This window comes from Gasterosteus aculeatus, chromosome 2 (assembly GCF_964276395.1).
Source record: "Gasterosteus aculeatus chromosome 2, fGasAcu3.hap1.1, whole genome shotgun sequence".
In the NCBI taxonomy this organism is placed as follows: domain Eukaryota; kingdom Metazoa; phylum Chordata; class Actinopteri; order Perciformes; family Gasterosteidae; genus Gasterosteus; species Gasterosteus aculeatus.
In genome coordinates this window covers 18,856,611-18,873,395 of record NC_135689.1, presented here as the reverse complement: position 1 = coordinate 18,873,395, position 16,785 = coordinate 18,856,611, and the positions used below count along the sequence as shown (strand labels likewise).

At 40.5% G+C, this 16,785-nt stretch overlaps 1 protein-coding gene across 2 annotated transcripts; it reads right to left on the bottom strand.

Moving 5' to 3' along the window:
• Positions 1–3,262: 3,262 nt before the first annotated feature.
• LOC120829799 (scavenger receptor cysteine-rich type 1 protein M130) lies at positions 3,263–15,025 on the bottom strand. 2 transcript variants are annotated; one of them, XM_040194252.2, is made up of 20 exons: positions 14,942–15,025; positions 13,768–14,079; positions 13,547–13,651; positions 13,072–13,281; positions 12,754–12,933; positions 12,451–12,608; positions 12,083–12,236; positions 11,598–11,903; positions 10,855–11,166; positions 10,349–10,648; positions 9,673–9,975; positions 8,807–9,103; positions 8,186–8,464; positions 7,467–7,645; positions 7,178–7,292; positions 6,817–6,975; positions 6,368–6,463; positions 5,560–5,688; positions 4,772–4,921; positions 3,263–4,674 (listed from the first exon to the last, which is right to left on the bottom strand). In XM_040194252.2, the coding sequence occupies exons 1-20, from the start codon at positions 15,015–15,017 to the stop codon at positions 4,481–4,483; spliced, it is 4,014 nt and encodes a 1,337-aa protein (XP_040050186.2). In that variant the 5' UTR covers positions 15,018–15,025; the 3' UTR covers positions 3,263–4,480. The 2 variants fall into 2 exon arrangements, with proteins under 2 accessions (XP_040050186.2, XP_040050187.2); XM_040194253.2 differs by having other exon boundaries at positions 4,790–4,921.
• Positions 15,026–16,785: the final 1,760 nt, after the last annotated feature.

The window sequence follows — 16,785 nt, the reverse complement described above, 5'->3', positions numbered from 1 at the left end:
ATCAAGCATTGTTTATTAAGGCTTAATAAACAATGCTATGATGTTTTGAGCATGCAGTACACCAAGAGGTTAACAAGGTTAAGCAGTGGTTCTAGAAGGAAGACTCCCTTTATGCCACGCGTAATTTAGATATGCTTCAGCTGGTCTCCCGGAATTATCCAATTAGGGGAGATTGGCTGTGCCCAGGTGTATACGACCAACAGACGCTGTGGCTCTAAACCAATCATATATAGTCAAACCTCTTAAGGGGTTCTCTCTGTGTTGCTGTCAGGTGTCATTTCAGTGCGAAACCGGATGCAGGGCATTCGCGGTAACGGAGACGAGGGCCGATTCAGACATCGGATGATTCCGGGGAGAGAAACTATTAGCCTTCAGCAGCGTGTCCGAAGTGATCGGTTGAGGATCCCAAATTCTAGCAGTCGCGCAACAGTGCAACGTATTCCACATGTTAAGCAGCTGAGGAAAGCTGCGCGTTGTTGATTTTGTCTGAGATGCAGCGCAACGGTGCTGCTTTAGTGGTGTATGGTGATTGGGGGGGGTTGTGATGCTAGTTGGCGTCGGGACGTAATGCTGGGCGGTGTTTATACTAGCAGGCAGTGACGTGCAGTCTGGGTAGGTAAAGTAGGCACTGCCCACCTTGCCAAAAAGGTGCCGTATGGCTATTCTATGGGGTCGGGTAACATCTCTACAACAGCAGGGTGGACTGAGTCAGGACGTGGAGACAGATGCATGGCATCTGCGAGTTTTTGGGGGGTTATGTGAGGCCAGGGGCTTGCTCAGGGGCTTGCTCAGACCCTGGCCTCATTCTGACATCGGCAGAATGAGGCCGTGCGACCTCTGTTGCCTCTGGGACTAGCGCGACCTCTGTTGCCTCTGGGACTAGCGCGACCTCTGTTGCCTCTGGGACTAGCGTGACCTCTGTTGCCTCTGGGTCTCGCGCAACCTCTGTTTCCTCTGGATTTAGCGCAACCTCGGTTGCCTCTGGGTCTCGCGCAACCTCTGTTGCCTCTGGGACTAGCGCGACCTCTGTTGCCTCTGGGTCTCGCGCGGCCTCTGTTGCCTCTGGGTCTCGCGCGGCCTCTGTTGCCTCTGGGTCTCGCGCGACCTCTGTTGCCTCTGGGTCTCGCGCGACCTCTGTTGCCTCTGGGTCTCGCGCGACCTCTGTTGCCTCTGGGTCTAGCGTAACCTCTGTTGCCTCTGGGACTAGCACGACCTCTGTTGCCTCTGGGACTAGCGCGACCTCTGTTGCCTCTGGGTCTCGCGCGACCTCTGTTGCCTCTGGGTCTCGCGCGACCTCTGTTGCCTCTGGGTCTCGCGCGACCTCTGTTGCCTCTGGGTCTCGCGCGACCTCTGTTGCCTCTGGGACTAGCACGACCTCTGTTGCCTCTGGATTTAGCGCGACCTCTGTTGCCTCTGGGACTAGCGCGACCTCTGTTGCCTCTGGGTCTAGCGCGGTCAGTCGGATCTTGGCACATTAGTGGGTGTCTTTCGCTGTACTAGTCACTGGGTCTACTCTGGCTTTCTCACCTGTTCTCTTTTGCTTAGGACGCTGTGGTGGAGGTAGGTAAGATTTTATTCATATAAAATTCTGCTTTTTGGGGGATTCTGCAAAGCAGAACTTTGCATCACGGCCGCCGGAAGACAAAAAATGACTATAAATGAGTATAAATGAATGAATGAATAAATAAATGCTTAAATACATGTATAAATACATCAATGTATTAATATAAATTAATACCAAAACAGAACACAATTAAGTAAATATATTTCTACATTTCTGTATTTCTGCATTTCTGTATTTTATTTATGTCTGTGTCCGTATGTACAGTATATAATGTTGCCTACATAGCAACGTGGTATTCAAATGGGACAAAATATAAAATGTTACCAATATAAAATGGTAACATTTTACTTGTAGCCGTTATGACATATAAGAGATTATTTTAGTTGTGTTCTACTATATTTCCCTTAATTATCAGTCTACTCATCAACCGCCACTCATTGGTGACCAGTCAGTCATTGACAAATGCCTCCTTAAACACTTACAATTGTCAATAATGTTACACCAGCTACGTCATAGCAATACATTATATTGGTATCATATTGTGCTTTATTAAAATACATACACCTCAGTTTACCACAAACCAATTCAATTGATTTTATTTTGTAAAGCCCAAAAATTATAAATTTGCCTTAGATGGCTTTGAAGAGAACCTCCTCTCCTCAGAAACCCTCACATCGGCACACGACCCCAGCCGCCCTCACTAGAAAAATATTCAAAATCAATATTAATTTTATATTGTTTTTTTACGTGAGTTTTCACTTGCTTTATAGTTAGTATTCCTATAATAAAAAAATCCCAAATGATTTCCCTTGTGTGAAGGCACACATTGAATCCAAAGACCAGGGATCTCAACCTGGCCTGCGCCACCGCAGACGGGGGGGTGCTGCAGACTTTGGTGTACCGTCAGCGTCACCCCTCGCCGGCCGGACTGTCAGCGCCACTGGCACTCAACCCCCCCGTCAACCCCCTCCGCTGTCAACCACCTAGCCATTCTGCATGAGAGACTAGTTTCCTCACAACGGTTTTGTGTTCTGTTGTAAACAAAACTGATTACTTACCAAAATCGTACAAACTTGTTTCAACGTGTTCATGCTTCCTGAGACTAAATGAGAATGTTATTTTATTATTTCTCTTTGACCACTTTGACTCCGATGTGTCTACTTGAGCTCAGAGTTGACCCCAAATTTCGGCCCCTCAGCAAGGCGTGATGTTTACACATCACACAGGGGCTGCTGCCTTCAAATGAGTCCCTTTGGGCGTATCGCTGGCTCAGTCATCTCCGTGGCCGTTGGCTGACCCCGAACCAAACATGCCTCTAGAGGGGCTGTCCTTCCCAGCGTGTCCCTCGCTCCCTTACGGATGGCACTACTCATGTTAACATTTGTAACAAGCAGCTGCTCTGCTGCTGAGGGAGGGGGGTGATACAAATTAATAAAATAATAAAATAAAAATAAGCTGAAAACGACACAACATATTATTAAAGAGAGATGAATTTGGAGCGATCTTGAGTCGCTTTGCAACGCAGTCTCGTGAAGAAAATGGCTTATTGTGCTGTGTATCAAACTATATACGACATATACAACATACAGTTTGACACTCAACATCTGAGCCATTTCCAAAACGTCTCAGAGCCTCTGGCGGCATCACCTGATGCAAGTGGAGAATGATACCTAAATAGGGTAACAGAACACAAACACGGCCTCTGCAAACAGTTTAATGTTGTGTTGCACAAAGCTGCTGTTAACAAGAGGCTTACACAACGGAGCATCGCCTCAATGCGCACACATGGCCTTCACAGCTAGCCAGAATTGTGACCTGTTTAACATGAAGTACAGGGATGCACAGTTAGTTTACACAAATTAACATCATCATAAAGCAAATACGACACAGTGTAAGTTGTTGTTGAAGTCAGCTAAACAATGAGAGATGACATTCATGGCTTGAATCGCAGCGTCCGCGGTCCACATGGATTTTTTGTCTTGCCAGATGGTGAAATAAAAAAAATAAAAAAAACAATAAAAAAATCCCATTCTATTTATATGGTTATTTATGCTATTTTAAAGGTATTCAAATGTTAATTAATAACTATGCGTTTTTGCACTTTTGTCATTCCTATTGGCATTGCTCAAACAATTCCGGTGTACTTTTTTAAAATTTCAGTTGTGCTTTCATGTGAAGCCAACTGTCAAGTGGCTTTTGTTACATTTGGACCGACCCAAGAAAGCTGTTTTTAGTTTTAGTCTTAAGCTAAACTGACCAGCTGCTGGCTGTAGTTTTGTATTCACCGTATAGACACTGTCATCAAACTCTCAGCAGGTATTATTTAAAATGTCAATTTTATACGTTCTAACAACTTGCTTATCTCACACAGAAATATACAATGCAACCATGTGGTGACATGAGTTTACTGTATCAGCTTTGTTATACCATATTATACATTTTACACATTTCTCTAATACTATAGAGCACATGTTTGTTTAAACACGAATCGAATGTACAAAGTACTGCAAAACATGTATCAAAACCTATTGTTTGAATCATCAAGGCTTTGTTCAACAGCAATTCTGCATAACAATCAAATCTAACAAACAAATCAAAAAATTCTCCTAAAGCATCCCAAGCACACAAAAAAATACCGGCAGAAAAGCCTCTGCATCACTTTCATCTTGTACATTTGAAGAAGAACCACATTCTTTCTCACCTGTAATTGGAGGACAGCCCACCACTTGATGATGATTGATAACTTTTTGTGTACAGAAAAGATTCTATTAATAAACAATGCAATATTGTCTATCTAGCATCATGAGAATTTTAGAGTAAATCTGATTCACTTTTGTAAATCTCCATATGGATTTCTTTTTCCATCAAGTTTGTGGAAGCTGGGTTTTCGGGGAGATCCACTTTGCTTAGCCAAACTCAGCTTTGGCTCACCCGCCTTGGCTGCATGTAGTTGTCATCCCCCAGCTCCGATCCTGCAGGCGCCGCTGCGTCGCTTTCGGTGGCGGGTTGGGTGGCGGCATGGATTTCGGCCTCAGTCTGAATGATTCCCGAGCAGGCCTCGACGTCGTCATATGTCTCCTCCTGGTCATACACCTCGAAAGTCGCCCCATCTGTGAAAGCAATTAGTTGCCTTTTAAAATTGCTTCAAGTCTGATTACAAACTATGACATACTTTGTCAAAGAACTGGTGTTCTAGTGTGTGAAAACCTTGGATGGAGTCGCTACCTGAGGCCCCTGTGGTGTCGGCCCGCGAGGTCAGCGGCTGAACCACGGCCACTTCGTCGATGTCATCGTATGCAAATGAGGAAGTGCTGCCCGCGTCGTTGCCCGCGAAGACTTCAGTCTCGGATCTGAATCCTGCGTGAACAACAGCACGGAAGCCTTTTTACAAACGCATGCCTGTGTTTTCAAATCCCGAGTTTGAATAGTTATGTAATGTTAGACTGAATTCTTACCCAAGGAAGCAAAAAAGAGACTCGAGGTGAGACCTCAACAAATATTTGAATGAAATAAATTGAAACTAAAATAAGAGATTAAACAAAATTAAAGAGGTAACATTAAGTGTTAATATTTGTGTTGATTAGTGTTAATATTATATATAATTATATTATGAAGTAATATATTTGAATGGAATATAACAACTTATATATATGAAATATAATATGAAAGCACAATGATTGGAATATTTTGCTGTGCTGAAGTAAAATAGTGTTATATCAACATTTTTTTCATATCCTGTGAAATACCATATTCAACAATATTAAAATTAAATCATTTTTCAATATCAGCGACTATGTTCTCTTATTACCATGTGCAATGGTACAATTGTAGTTTTTAAAAGGTTTCTTACTTTTTTGTTATTCTATTCGAAACAAATCTGTTTTTTATTAGCATTTTGTTGTATTTTTGCATTTCTTTTAGTCTGATTACCAACAATTACATATTTTGTCAAAGAACTGGTGTTCTAGTGTGTAAAACCTGCATGGAGTCACTACCTGAGGCCCCTGCGGTGTCGGCCCCCGAGGTCAGCGGCTGAACCACGGCCACTTCGTCGATGTCGTCGTACTCAAATGAGGTGCTGCCCGCGTCGTTGCCCGCGAAGACTTCAGTCTCGGATCTGAATCCTGCGTGAACAACAGCACGGAAGCCTTTTTACAAATGCCTTCACGTTGCATGCCTGTGTTTTTAAATCCTGAGTTTGAATATTAAAGTTAGAGTAAATTCTTGTCCAAGAATGCTACAAAGAGATACGAGGTGAGACCAAAACAAATTATTATTTGAATGAAATAACTTGAAAGAGAAGAGATTAAACAAAATTAAAGAGGTACTGTAACATTAAGTGTTAATATTTGTGTTGTGTTGATTAGTGCTATGATGTGATATATAATGTATATAACTGTGAGGAAGTATAATTATGCTATAAAGTAGTAATAATTTGAATGACATATAACAACTTTTTATTCATATCCTGTATCTTATAGTTTTTAAAAAGTTTCTTACTTTTTCTGTTATTCTATTCGGAACTGTTATTAAATTTTTTTGTATGAATCTGTTTTTTATTAGCATTTTGTTGTATTTCACATTTCTTTTACTCTTACATTTATCCCACAGTTATTGTTTTTTATCCTACTTTCTTCTATTGCCATTCTATTTTATTTCCTATTTTAGTTTCCTCTTTAGTGGTACTCCTCACCTTCTCTGACATTGACATTATGGCACAACTGGGGACATGGAACTGAGGAGCAGGCCGTAATTGGAATATTTAAGAAACTAAAAAATAAATGAAAATGTTGTGAGACTCACTCGTGCGATTCAGTTCCTCCATTTCATTTGATTTGCTCATCACTTCATCATAGCTGCCACTTTCAAAACCATCTTCTTTACTTGACAACCTTCCAGCTGCACCAAAAAAAGAGCAATTAGAAGTTTACGGGTCAGGAATACTAACAGTTAGTACACAACGAGTACACAAGAGTATTGAACTCTTTTTAAGGTCAGTGCTGTACTGTGGTGTCTGCTTTCAAGTAAGCATTGATGGCTAACGGTGATGTATTTTTTTTTTAACAGCTGAAATATAAATGCTAGTCAGAGGCAGATGTTATTTTAAAGGTTTTCACAGCAGTCAGAATATAGTTAGCGTGCAGAAAGACTGGCCTCTTGTGGCAGAAGGCTCCAGTACACCTTTATTCATGTACGTCTGAATGGTACACTCGAGCAATGACAACAAAGAAGACAGATAACAATATACTCACGTGACACATTCTGGCCTTTCTTGGCTCTTTTTACCTTGCAGATTCGTAGCAACACGACAATCAATATCACCACAACCAGAACGAGTCCCACCGCCATCATTTTCGGCCATAGGGGGTTCGCGACTATTTTGGGTGGCTCGGTTGGTGGGACCTCATACCCTGAAATCAAACACATGCCCCCATGTCGGTTCGGCATTTTACTCACAGAGCAGGGTGCAATCCTTCCAGACATCCCGTTACCATGTTAATGATTCACAAGATGTTTCTTGAGATGAATGAATTCTGATTTTACATACATCTAAAAGTGGATTCTGATGCCAGACGACTGAATGTTTTTTTTAGGATTCGTGCCTTTTTTTACCGTTGCAGTAGATCTCAGCAGGTTTACTAGTCACACAAAGCTTTTTGTGGAGGCAGTACTTGATGTCCAGGTTCTCATTGCCGCATTCCAGTGTTGTTTCCAAATGCGACTTGACCTTAAATTCAAATGTGTCGGCATTTAGAGTGCTCCATTTAAATGCACAATACAAAATAATGGAAAGTATGACCGCTCAAAGTGAGGCCAATGAACAGCACGTAGTGAAACAGAAGATCCTGTGATGTTGCAATACTTATTAGACTGATGAGACAGTAGAAATACATATAGTTACCTTGTCGTTGTTGTCTTTGCTCTGGATCCCACTGTGGCCACCACAATTCATCTCTTTACACAGCTTTTTCAAATGTTCTGAGCCAAGAGGCGCCCCGGAACACACTTTTTCCCACCTGTCTCGATATTGAACTTCAATCTGACCACCACATTTTTCTGTGGTGTTGAACTTCACATTACCTGTAAACAATTTTGGAACAAAAAAAACCCCAATATGCTTAGAGGAATAGTTTGGCAGCTCGATTCAACCACTTGCATGACAGGAATTCAATCAAAAGCACCATAAAGCGTCTATTTATATATATATATATATATATATATATATATATATTTCTTTAATATGGACCTGGGGGAATACGGTGAGCTCTGCTAAACCAAAGTATAAAAAGCTATATTTTTATTTTGGACAATAGCGTCCTGTCCAGCTTTTTCCCATCTACTCCTGATCGTTATACTAAGGTAGGCAATAATCCCGTGGCTATGATTGATGTGAGAGATGCACCAACATTTTTAATATGGCTCTGGCGCTCAGAGCAAATAATACAAAAGGATTTCTGTGCTGTATTTCATTCAGTAGTTGAATTAATTCACTATTTCTTCTAAAAAACTCAAGAAAACTTACTGGCAACTTTGAAACGTGAACCTATTTTTCCCCTCCAAAATAATTCACAACATTTGTTCAGACACGGTGACTGGATGAAATTTTGAAATCATACTTACCGACACAGTAAACAGACACCAGATTTCCATCACACTTTCCTTTGAATCTCTTGCACTGGCCAAGGTAATAATCGTTGTCATCACAACGCACATGGTGGTAGTCCTTATTTCGCTGAGGCATTCTATCATGGGAGGAACTAGCAACAGCGTTTCCTCCACAGTTTATCTCGCTGCAAACCATATCGGAGTAGTTCTCCTTCCAGTTCGTAGCGCACACCTCGAGGTTGTTTATCTTCACTTCACCGTAACATCCCTCTGAAAGGATGATTTGGGGTTCGTCTAAAAAGAAAAGCAGTGTAGGAACAAGAACAAAGGATAATCAAAGAAGCAATGACAACTAATAGTTTTCTGCAGGGCAATTAGTTGAAATATCTAGCTAGTTGAAAATAGCTGAACTCATAAGCCCCTGAACATTATTATTAGTAAGTATATACACTTTTCATTAACATTTGGATGGAACCAGGCAAGGTTTGTTCCCTGCTTCCTCTGTGCCTTTATGCTAAGCTAACAACAATAAGTATGCCTACTGCTTGCTGTAGCTTCGTATTTAGCATAGCTATATGTATGTGGTATGTAAATAAGACAGTAAATAATCACAATCCTGCAGATAGTTAATTTCACCTTGGCATTCAATAAAAAGCTGCTGTTTTGATTGGCTTTCCATGTTCGAACTTCCACAGTCCCAGAGGCTTTCTGAATCATTTACAGTTGCACAGTTGAAGTTTGTGGTTGTGGGGGATTGCAAAACATATTTGCTTTCGTTGCGCTTCAATCTGCCACATCCCAAATGCTTACAAAGCATGTTTCCCATCCTTTCTGTCCAGCTCTCGAAGAAAATGGGACTCCTTTTCCCCTCAGAGAGAACTGTTGCAGCTCCTTTACAGGCGCTGCCAACAGTCAGTGCCATCTTTCTCCAGTCTGAGAACAACAAGCATCCGGGAAGGTGAGTTAAGATTAGGAAAATTACCGGTAGTTATAAGTAGCAAGAACTCAAGAAGTGTAAATTATCTTACGCTGTGATCCTATATCAATTTGCCAAAAGATTTACCTCATTTTGGAAATAGGTTAGCAAATATGTTTTGTGTTGGACTAAAAATACTTCTTGATTTAAGAATGGTAGGAGTTAAAGGAATGGTTCATCATTGGGCAGTATTTTCTTATTTGCTTTGTTGCTGAGGATTAAGATCCTCCTGGCTAGCAGCCAGTTCATTTGGCAAAGTATGTTAAGGTAAGCCAACAGTCTCCTGTTGGTACCTTCCTATTTGTCTTTTCAACATGTAAGATTCTCATTTTCATCTAATTGTGTGCAAGAAAGCAATTTAGTACATATCAATCCCTAACAAAAAAAAATTCTCTGCCTAACTTTTCCGACATAATTCATTTTAACCTACAGACAAAAAATAAGTCAAGACAAAAGCCACTGTTTCACTGGGAATAAGGAAGACATATTTAAAGTGATCAATTTGAGATAAAATCATTTGACATACCGGAACATTGGAGGACACCAGGTTTGCAGGCATCCTTTTGAGACGTCATATTACATGCTGCTAATAACTTGTTGCCATTTTCAAAACAGTTGATTTCTGAAATGAAGGGACCCTGTCCCGCTGGTCCGAAGTAGTCGATGAGTTTGGAGGCTTGACCACATTTCAGCTCTCCACAGATGGTGTCTTGTACGTTTTTATCTTTAAGAGCATTGGCGCAAACTGGGATCCACTTGCCTTCATAGAGCATCTCCACACTTCCAGAACATTTCTCATTTAATTTACTGAATTTGGTTTTTATGCTACCTGCAAAAGAACAATTCAAGGTACAGAGTTAGAACCTCCTTCGATTTATGCCAGGTTGCTCTTTTTTCCTGGCCAGTTTTCAATCTCAAATGCTCGGATAGAAGCGCTTGGTTTGCATCTCCTGACATCTGATAACGACACCGGGGCATCGCTTTGAAGAGTTCGCAGTCAGCTTCTAGTTTTTCTATTTGTAGGGCAACTTGTTTTGATGTAAAATGATTTGGCCTACAACAGATGCAGTGTTCTTTGATCTAACTTTTACAGGGACGGAGACATTGGAGAAATAATTCCATTAACTGACAGATAAAACTAAAAAAAACAGCTACAAGGGGAAGATCTTTGAATATTAAGTATGTATTTTAAAATCAATTACCTGAACAGACAACATAGGCTGGACTACATTTATAGTTGATGTCATTTTCATCACGTGTGACGAAGTTGCACTGGGTCATGTTGGTGGTCTCCGTCGTTGAGTGCACACTTTTCATGATCACCTGGCTTTCTTTAGGCGTGCTGGTGGCCTTAAGGACCCTGTTCCCACAGCCCAGCTCTTCACACAGCATAACCGCCTTGGAGTTTTCCCAGCCGTCGGAACACACCCCTCCGCACTTTTTCCCCAAACAAACGTTGACATTGCCCCAACACCCATTGGTCAGGTTTGCTGTAATTTTTCCTATTGTGGCAACCAAACAGCAAAAGAAAATTGTATGCAAACTGACATCAGCAAATTTATTTCAGAACAAACACATTTGTTTCGATTAATATATTCAATTCAATTTATTTAAATTATATTTTTTTCAGTTATTAGTATAACTGCACCAGAAGTTAAATAAAAGAAAAAGACGAGATAGGAATTAAAGAAATATAATTTCTTACTACCTGAGCATGTGACATAGGCAATCGTGTCTTCATGGTCAGATGACAGGTTTGGGGTTTTTTGACAGTCAAACAGGGATTTGGTGTTGGATGAGCAGCTGTAAGATTCCTTCCAGATGGATTTTCCCTCATTAGTGTTGTTGATATGCATATGGTTTGATGCATTCCCACAGTGCATTTGCTGACAGACAGTGTTTGCAGACTCCACGTTCCATGTCCAGTTGGAGCCTGAGAGCCAGTAGGTTTTGGTGTCTTGCTCTATCCCCACCATGCCAGAACAGGGCTTATTTCCCTTCAGAAAAACCACCTTGTGCTCTGTGAAGGAGAGAAAAATGGCGTAATAGGCCATCATGTCCATGGTGTCGCTCTCTTCCCTCACAAGATACGGTCAGCAAGAAAGCAGAATCATAGCTTATGAATCACAACTGAGACAATGAAATAGTTGGAACTTAGCTAAGCTAAGCTTAGCTAAAAAGATATGCTAAGCCTGAAACGCTGAATGTACATAATCAATGTGGGAAACTGTATTCAAAATCATCCTCCCTAAGCTGTAATGGGCTGGTCATTAGTTTATTACATTCTGTATTTGGATATAATTTCACATGCAAACACCAGCTACACGGTTTGAACCTTGCAATGGCTGAACTGAAACTAAGTTCACTTGAGTGCTTTCACATCTCTGCTGTAAGTGACAGGTCGCATTTGGTGAATGACAGTCGAATAAGAAATAAAACTCACTCACTCACCCTCACAGGTTATTGCCATCGCCATCGCCTTCTTCTCAAGCGTCACGTTGTGTTTAATACACTCAGATATGTGTGCGACGTTGTTCTTTGGACATTGTAGAGTGCCATTCAGAAATTCAGCCGAACCCTGGCTAAATTCTTTCAGATTCTCTCTTTTATGCCCACAGTCCAATAGTTTGCACACCGTCTCAGAGTTTTGATTGGTCCATCCTTTCTTGCTAACCCTTTTCCATGTGCCCTCATGCTGGATCTCCACTCTCCCACAACATTTTCCGGGACCATCCTTCAATCTCACTCCTATACTACCTGCTCAGTAACAGAGGAAGAATTGTCAACACGCTCTCACATTGCACTCACCTGGGCAGAAATGAATTAAAATTGTCATCAAACAAATTAATACACAATCAAATTGTTGCTTCCACCATCATGTCAACATTTAAATAACAGTAAGAGTCCATCAACCTGTGAATCCTGCCATAGCTCACCTGTACAGACCACGTAGACGTTAGAGGGACATTGAAAGGGCGCGTGGTCACGCTTGGCTCTACACTGCCACAGTGAGGTTTCCTCGCCTGAGCACAGCACATTGTCCATTATTCCCTTTGTTTGCTTGTTTGTCCATGTGCTATGTTGATGCACCTGCAAAAAAAGTAGATACAAATATACACCTACCATTACCCTGTGGTCTTCACTGTGGCCACAGTTATTATTGAAAAAATGTACGCGGGATTGCACTAAATAAAGTTTTTTTTTAAGAAGGGCCACTAGTTGTGTTTCCACGTTCCTATACAGGTTTATATAATGCGCATAAATGCTAAACCCGGCAAGTGAACTTCTGATTTGGAAAACTCACCTTCCCGCAGCCGAGCTCCTTGCAAACCACTGCAGCTTCCTTGCGGTCCCAAGAGGAGCCGCACACGGGTTGTACCATTGTATCATTCACTTGGACATACACTGTACCGTAGCACTTGCTGAGGGTGTTATTGTGCTTCAGAACTACTTTAACATTGTCTGCAAGGAAAACCGATGAATCACCGAAGTGTTTTTCATATCACAATTCATATTTAATAAGTTGCTCAGACCCCGTCGACACAGTATTTGTGTGTTATTGGTTGTTTCAGGTAAAGATGAGGGGAATGTGAATTAGTTGAAATACCTGAACATGTCAGATCTGTGCCATTGAGATCGCTGCTTGTGCCGCAGTGCATTTGTTGGCACCACTTATCGGGGTCGGTTATGTTGTTTTGAAACGGGGTCCACTTGCCACTCTCCTCTTTATACAGCTGCCCGGAACAGACATTAGACGTGTTTCCCCGGAGTTGCACTGCCTCGTGACCTGCACATTAACCCTTTCCTTAATTGTCTGCGCCACCCGAGTAAACGTGATGACTGTGTGTGTGTGTGTGTGTGTGTGTGTGTGTGTGTTTGTGTGTGTGTGTGTGTGTGTGTGTGTGTGTGTGTATGTGTGTCTTACCTGTGCATATGACAGAAGCCGGCTTCTGGCACGATGATCTTTCCCCCACGGCACACTGCCACAGATGAGTGACATTTTCAATGCCCGAACACTTGACCATCATCTTGTTTTTTTGTCTGAATCCCTTCCAACCCATCCATTGCTGAGTAACAATCTCCTTGGCTGTGCCGCATTTGAGGGATTTGCACAAAACGTCGGCGTCCTTTTTTTCTTTGATGAAGAAAAATATACGAAAAACGTTGAATAATCAGCATCATGCTACTGGACGTGTCACAAGATCTAATACTTAAGAAACTAATCCATTTAAAAGCATCACAAAGTCGAAAGCAAATACTAAACCTGTTTTGAGCTTTTAGAAAAAATACATTTTAAGTACGTCCAGCTGTTAATAAGCTGGACGTATCATCAATGAGTAAGCACGAAGTAAAGACTACATACTGTAGAACGGCACTGGATGCATGATGCTCAATCTTACCCCAGCCGTCAGCACAAATGTAACCCGAATACGTTTTCCCCCCATTAACGGAGTACTGCACAGCTCCCGCGCATTCAAATCCGTCCAGGCTTAGTTCGATTTCATCTAGAGGAGGAAAGACAGGTAATCCAAATACATCATAAACCAACTTTTCTTAAACAGGAAAAACTTTCAGCTGCACATGACGGGTCTTAGTGTGTAGTGTGAAAGTCGAGCCGTACGTGAACATTGGATGTATCGCAGCGAGTCCTTTTGGTGGTGGCTGACGCCGAAGCCCGGGAACTTGCACTTCCACAGCTGGGCCTCTTCTCCCGTGCAGTTCACCTCGTTGATCCAGAATTTGTCAAAGGGCCACGGAGGAGTCATGCGCTGGCTCTTTACGGGGTTCCCGCATTGAATACTGCTGCACACCACTTTTGAGGCTGCGTCGTTCCAGTTTGTACTCCCAACGTAGCCCAGTTGGCCATCATGAATGATCCCGACGTAGCCCTCACATGGGTTGTTCCAATTCATCAGAACCGTCCTGTCGTCAGCTGGTCACATAAACGCATGTTTAGAAAAATACATTTGTTTGATCCACACATTTTTTTTAGACAAAAAGTTCTTTTAATTTAGACAAATAAAAAAAAAACGTTGCAAACATTTTTGACCTCTGTTGGACTGAAATCTCTCTACATTCTTATTTCCCCCATTTTCAATATACTATTATGTTTTACTATTAGTTCAAAATCTTTTACTTCTTTAAATTTAGAAAGAAAATGATGTAATAGAGAAATTCTGACAAGTCTGACACTTTTATTTTCTGGGAATATCTTTTTAGGTATGTCCTTGTTGTTTTCATTCCCTAAAATAAAAACGATAAAAAAATATATATTTATATATACTTTTATATATATTAATAGATATTTGTTTTAATATATATAACTATATATATATATATATATATATATATATCTATGTTCACTATATGTATATGTTTTCATAATCGAAAGAAAGTTTTTCACAGCAAACAACACAAGATTACCTAAGCATCATTTAATTATCTTCCAGCTTGCTTTTTACTGATTTTATTATTGTGTGATCATTTTAGACAAAAGTGTTGACTTTTTATTTCTTACAGTAGCACTGTATGTGCAATGATTTATCATACAAAGGACAGGTGCTATTACTTTTGGTCATCCTCGTACATTCATCTTTTGACTTCATTAAAATGTTTGAAGCCAGCCTATTTTCCGACTTCAGCGCTAACATTTACAACAATCAGTTTTCTTTTCATTAATACTTTTACTTTCAGGAAATCCGACTGCCTCTTTTTAGCATGATATCTGTCTACCCTCCAAAAGTGCTAATCCCAGGTACAGAAAGTCCAATCTGAAGAGAATAGTTGTAACTTGCCTTGAGCGATCAGCAGCTGATGGTGAGAGCAGCAGAGGAGGAGGAGGAGCCACATGGTGGCCACAGCTCGTGACATGTCACAGCAGTGAGGCAGAGGAGTGATCCCTCCGCTTTATATCGTCGAGGATGTTCCCTCCTATCACGAACACGAGCTGTTACGTGCTCATGATCACTGACAAATAAAGTCTTGTGAAAGGGACCTGAATAGTTCAATTCATACGGAGGCTCTGAGCTAACAATATTTATATTAATTTAATATAATATTACACATACCTATACTTGTATAAAGAAATGTGATCACACCTTAATGCAAATTACATTTATGTACAGGAGCACTGACTCTGAAAAGTATTTTTACAGACATGTGATCTGTTGATAAATTGTGATGTGATTTAACATGCAACTGATGAATGTAGAGATTTTGCTTTTTACAGTCTGCAATTTACACTCATAATTGTAACGGAGGTTGGAATCAAATCCATTCATATTTTCCTAATAACTTGGGAAGAAAAAATATGTGAGGGATTATGTAATCAAAAAAGTTTAATAACTTTTTAGTTCTATTGGTTCTGAGATCTGTCACTGTTATTACACATAATAGACTCCGAGTGATGCAAATAAATCTTCATGACTTTGAATTACAAAACTCAACTAAGCAATGGGATTTTTTTCAACTTTTTTCTAGCGAAAATTATAAAGAAAATAAATGAATGGATTGCTGAGATGTAAATCAGTTGATGCAGTCATTCAACCTGGACGCGCTCCGAGAACATGCACACAAACACACTGTCCCTTGGCTTTTTGTCTTCAACAAGCTACAAGCAGCAGGGCTGCCAGAGGTATTCATATTTCATAAACACATTCACAGATTTTTAGTTGAGGAGTTGAGGTCCGGTTGACGTCAACTGTTTTTTAAAGAAAACTACCAGTGATTTCCTTATTCAACAGCTTATTTCAACGAACTGAATTATGCCTTTATGGTGGGAGGTCAGTTGGTACAAGCAGCCTATGCTTTAGTACAGTTTTTAAAAAAGAATTTCACCATAAAAAGCAAAGATTAGGGAAAAGCAGGAACCGCTGATTAGAATAGTAAACTATGTTAAAATTAATAACTAGTAATCCTCTAATATTTCAGTTACAATTGACAGTTTTCTGCGTAATCTCTAGCTTTTCCTTTTAAACTTTGAGTTCATATCGCTGACCTCAGTGCTTTTGCTAATGCACACTTTGAATGTAAGATTGTAACGGAGTATTTTAAACTTGTTGTTTGGACACTTTACTCCGGTCTAAGAAGGAGATGTTATTGAAGTTGTGACTTATCATGTGTGCATCTCCTCTAAAAGGCTTGGTAATCTCTAAGATAATGCAGGACGATGTAGAAATGGCCCCTCTTCACGTATAGATGGTTTGTTATTTTTATAAAAACAGGTAATCCAGGTTCAAAGTTCCAGTGAATATCAATGTTCATTTGTGAATTACGTTTCGTAAGTGTAATAACCAGCGTGTTCATTGTTACAATTACTGGCGATAGTGAAGGATTTCTTTTGTGGCTGTGTAAGTGTTTTTAAATATACTGTAATTCTTAGTTTGAAACACAAATGAAGGATTAAAGACGTGCAGTTTAGGTCAGGTTTAGACAATCCTCAGTATATGCATGTATGCATGCAGGGAATGAATAAAACTATCTCACAGAACTTTTTTGAGGTGATTTGCTGTCTTGTTGAAACATGCAAAAGAATATTCACACAAATCGATGTAATTTACAGTTCAATATTAGGACAGAACATCCTGAAGCTTCGGTCTCGCATGTGACTCATGCAGAGTAGTTTTCACCGTGCAGGCTC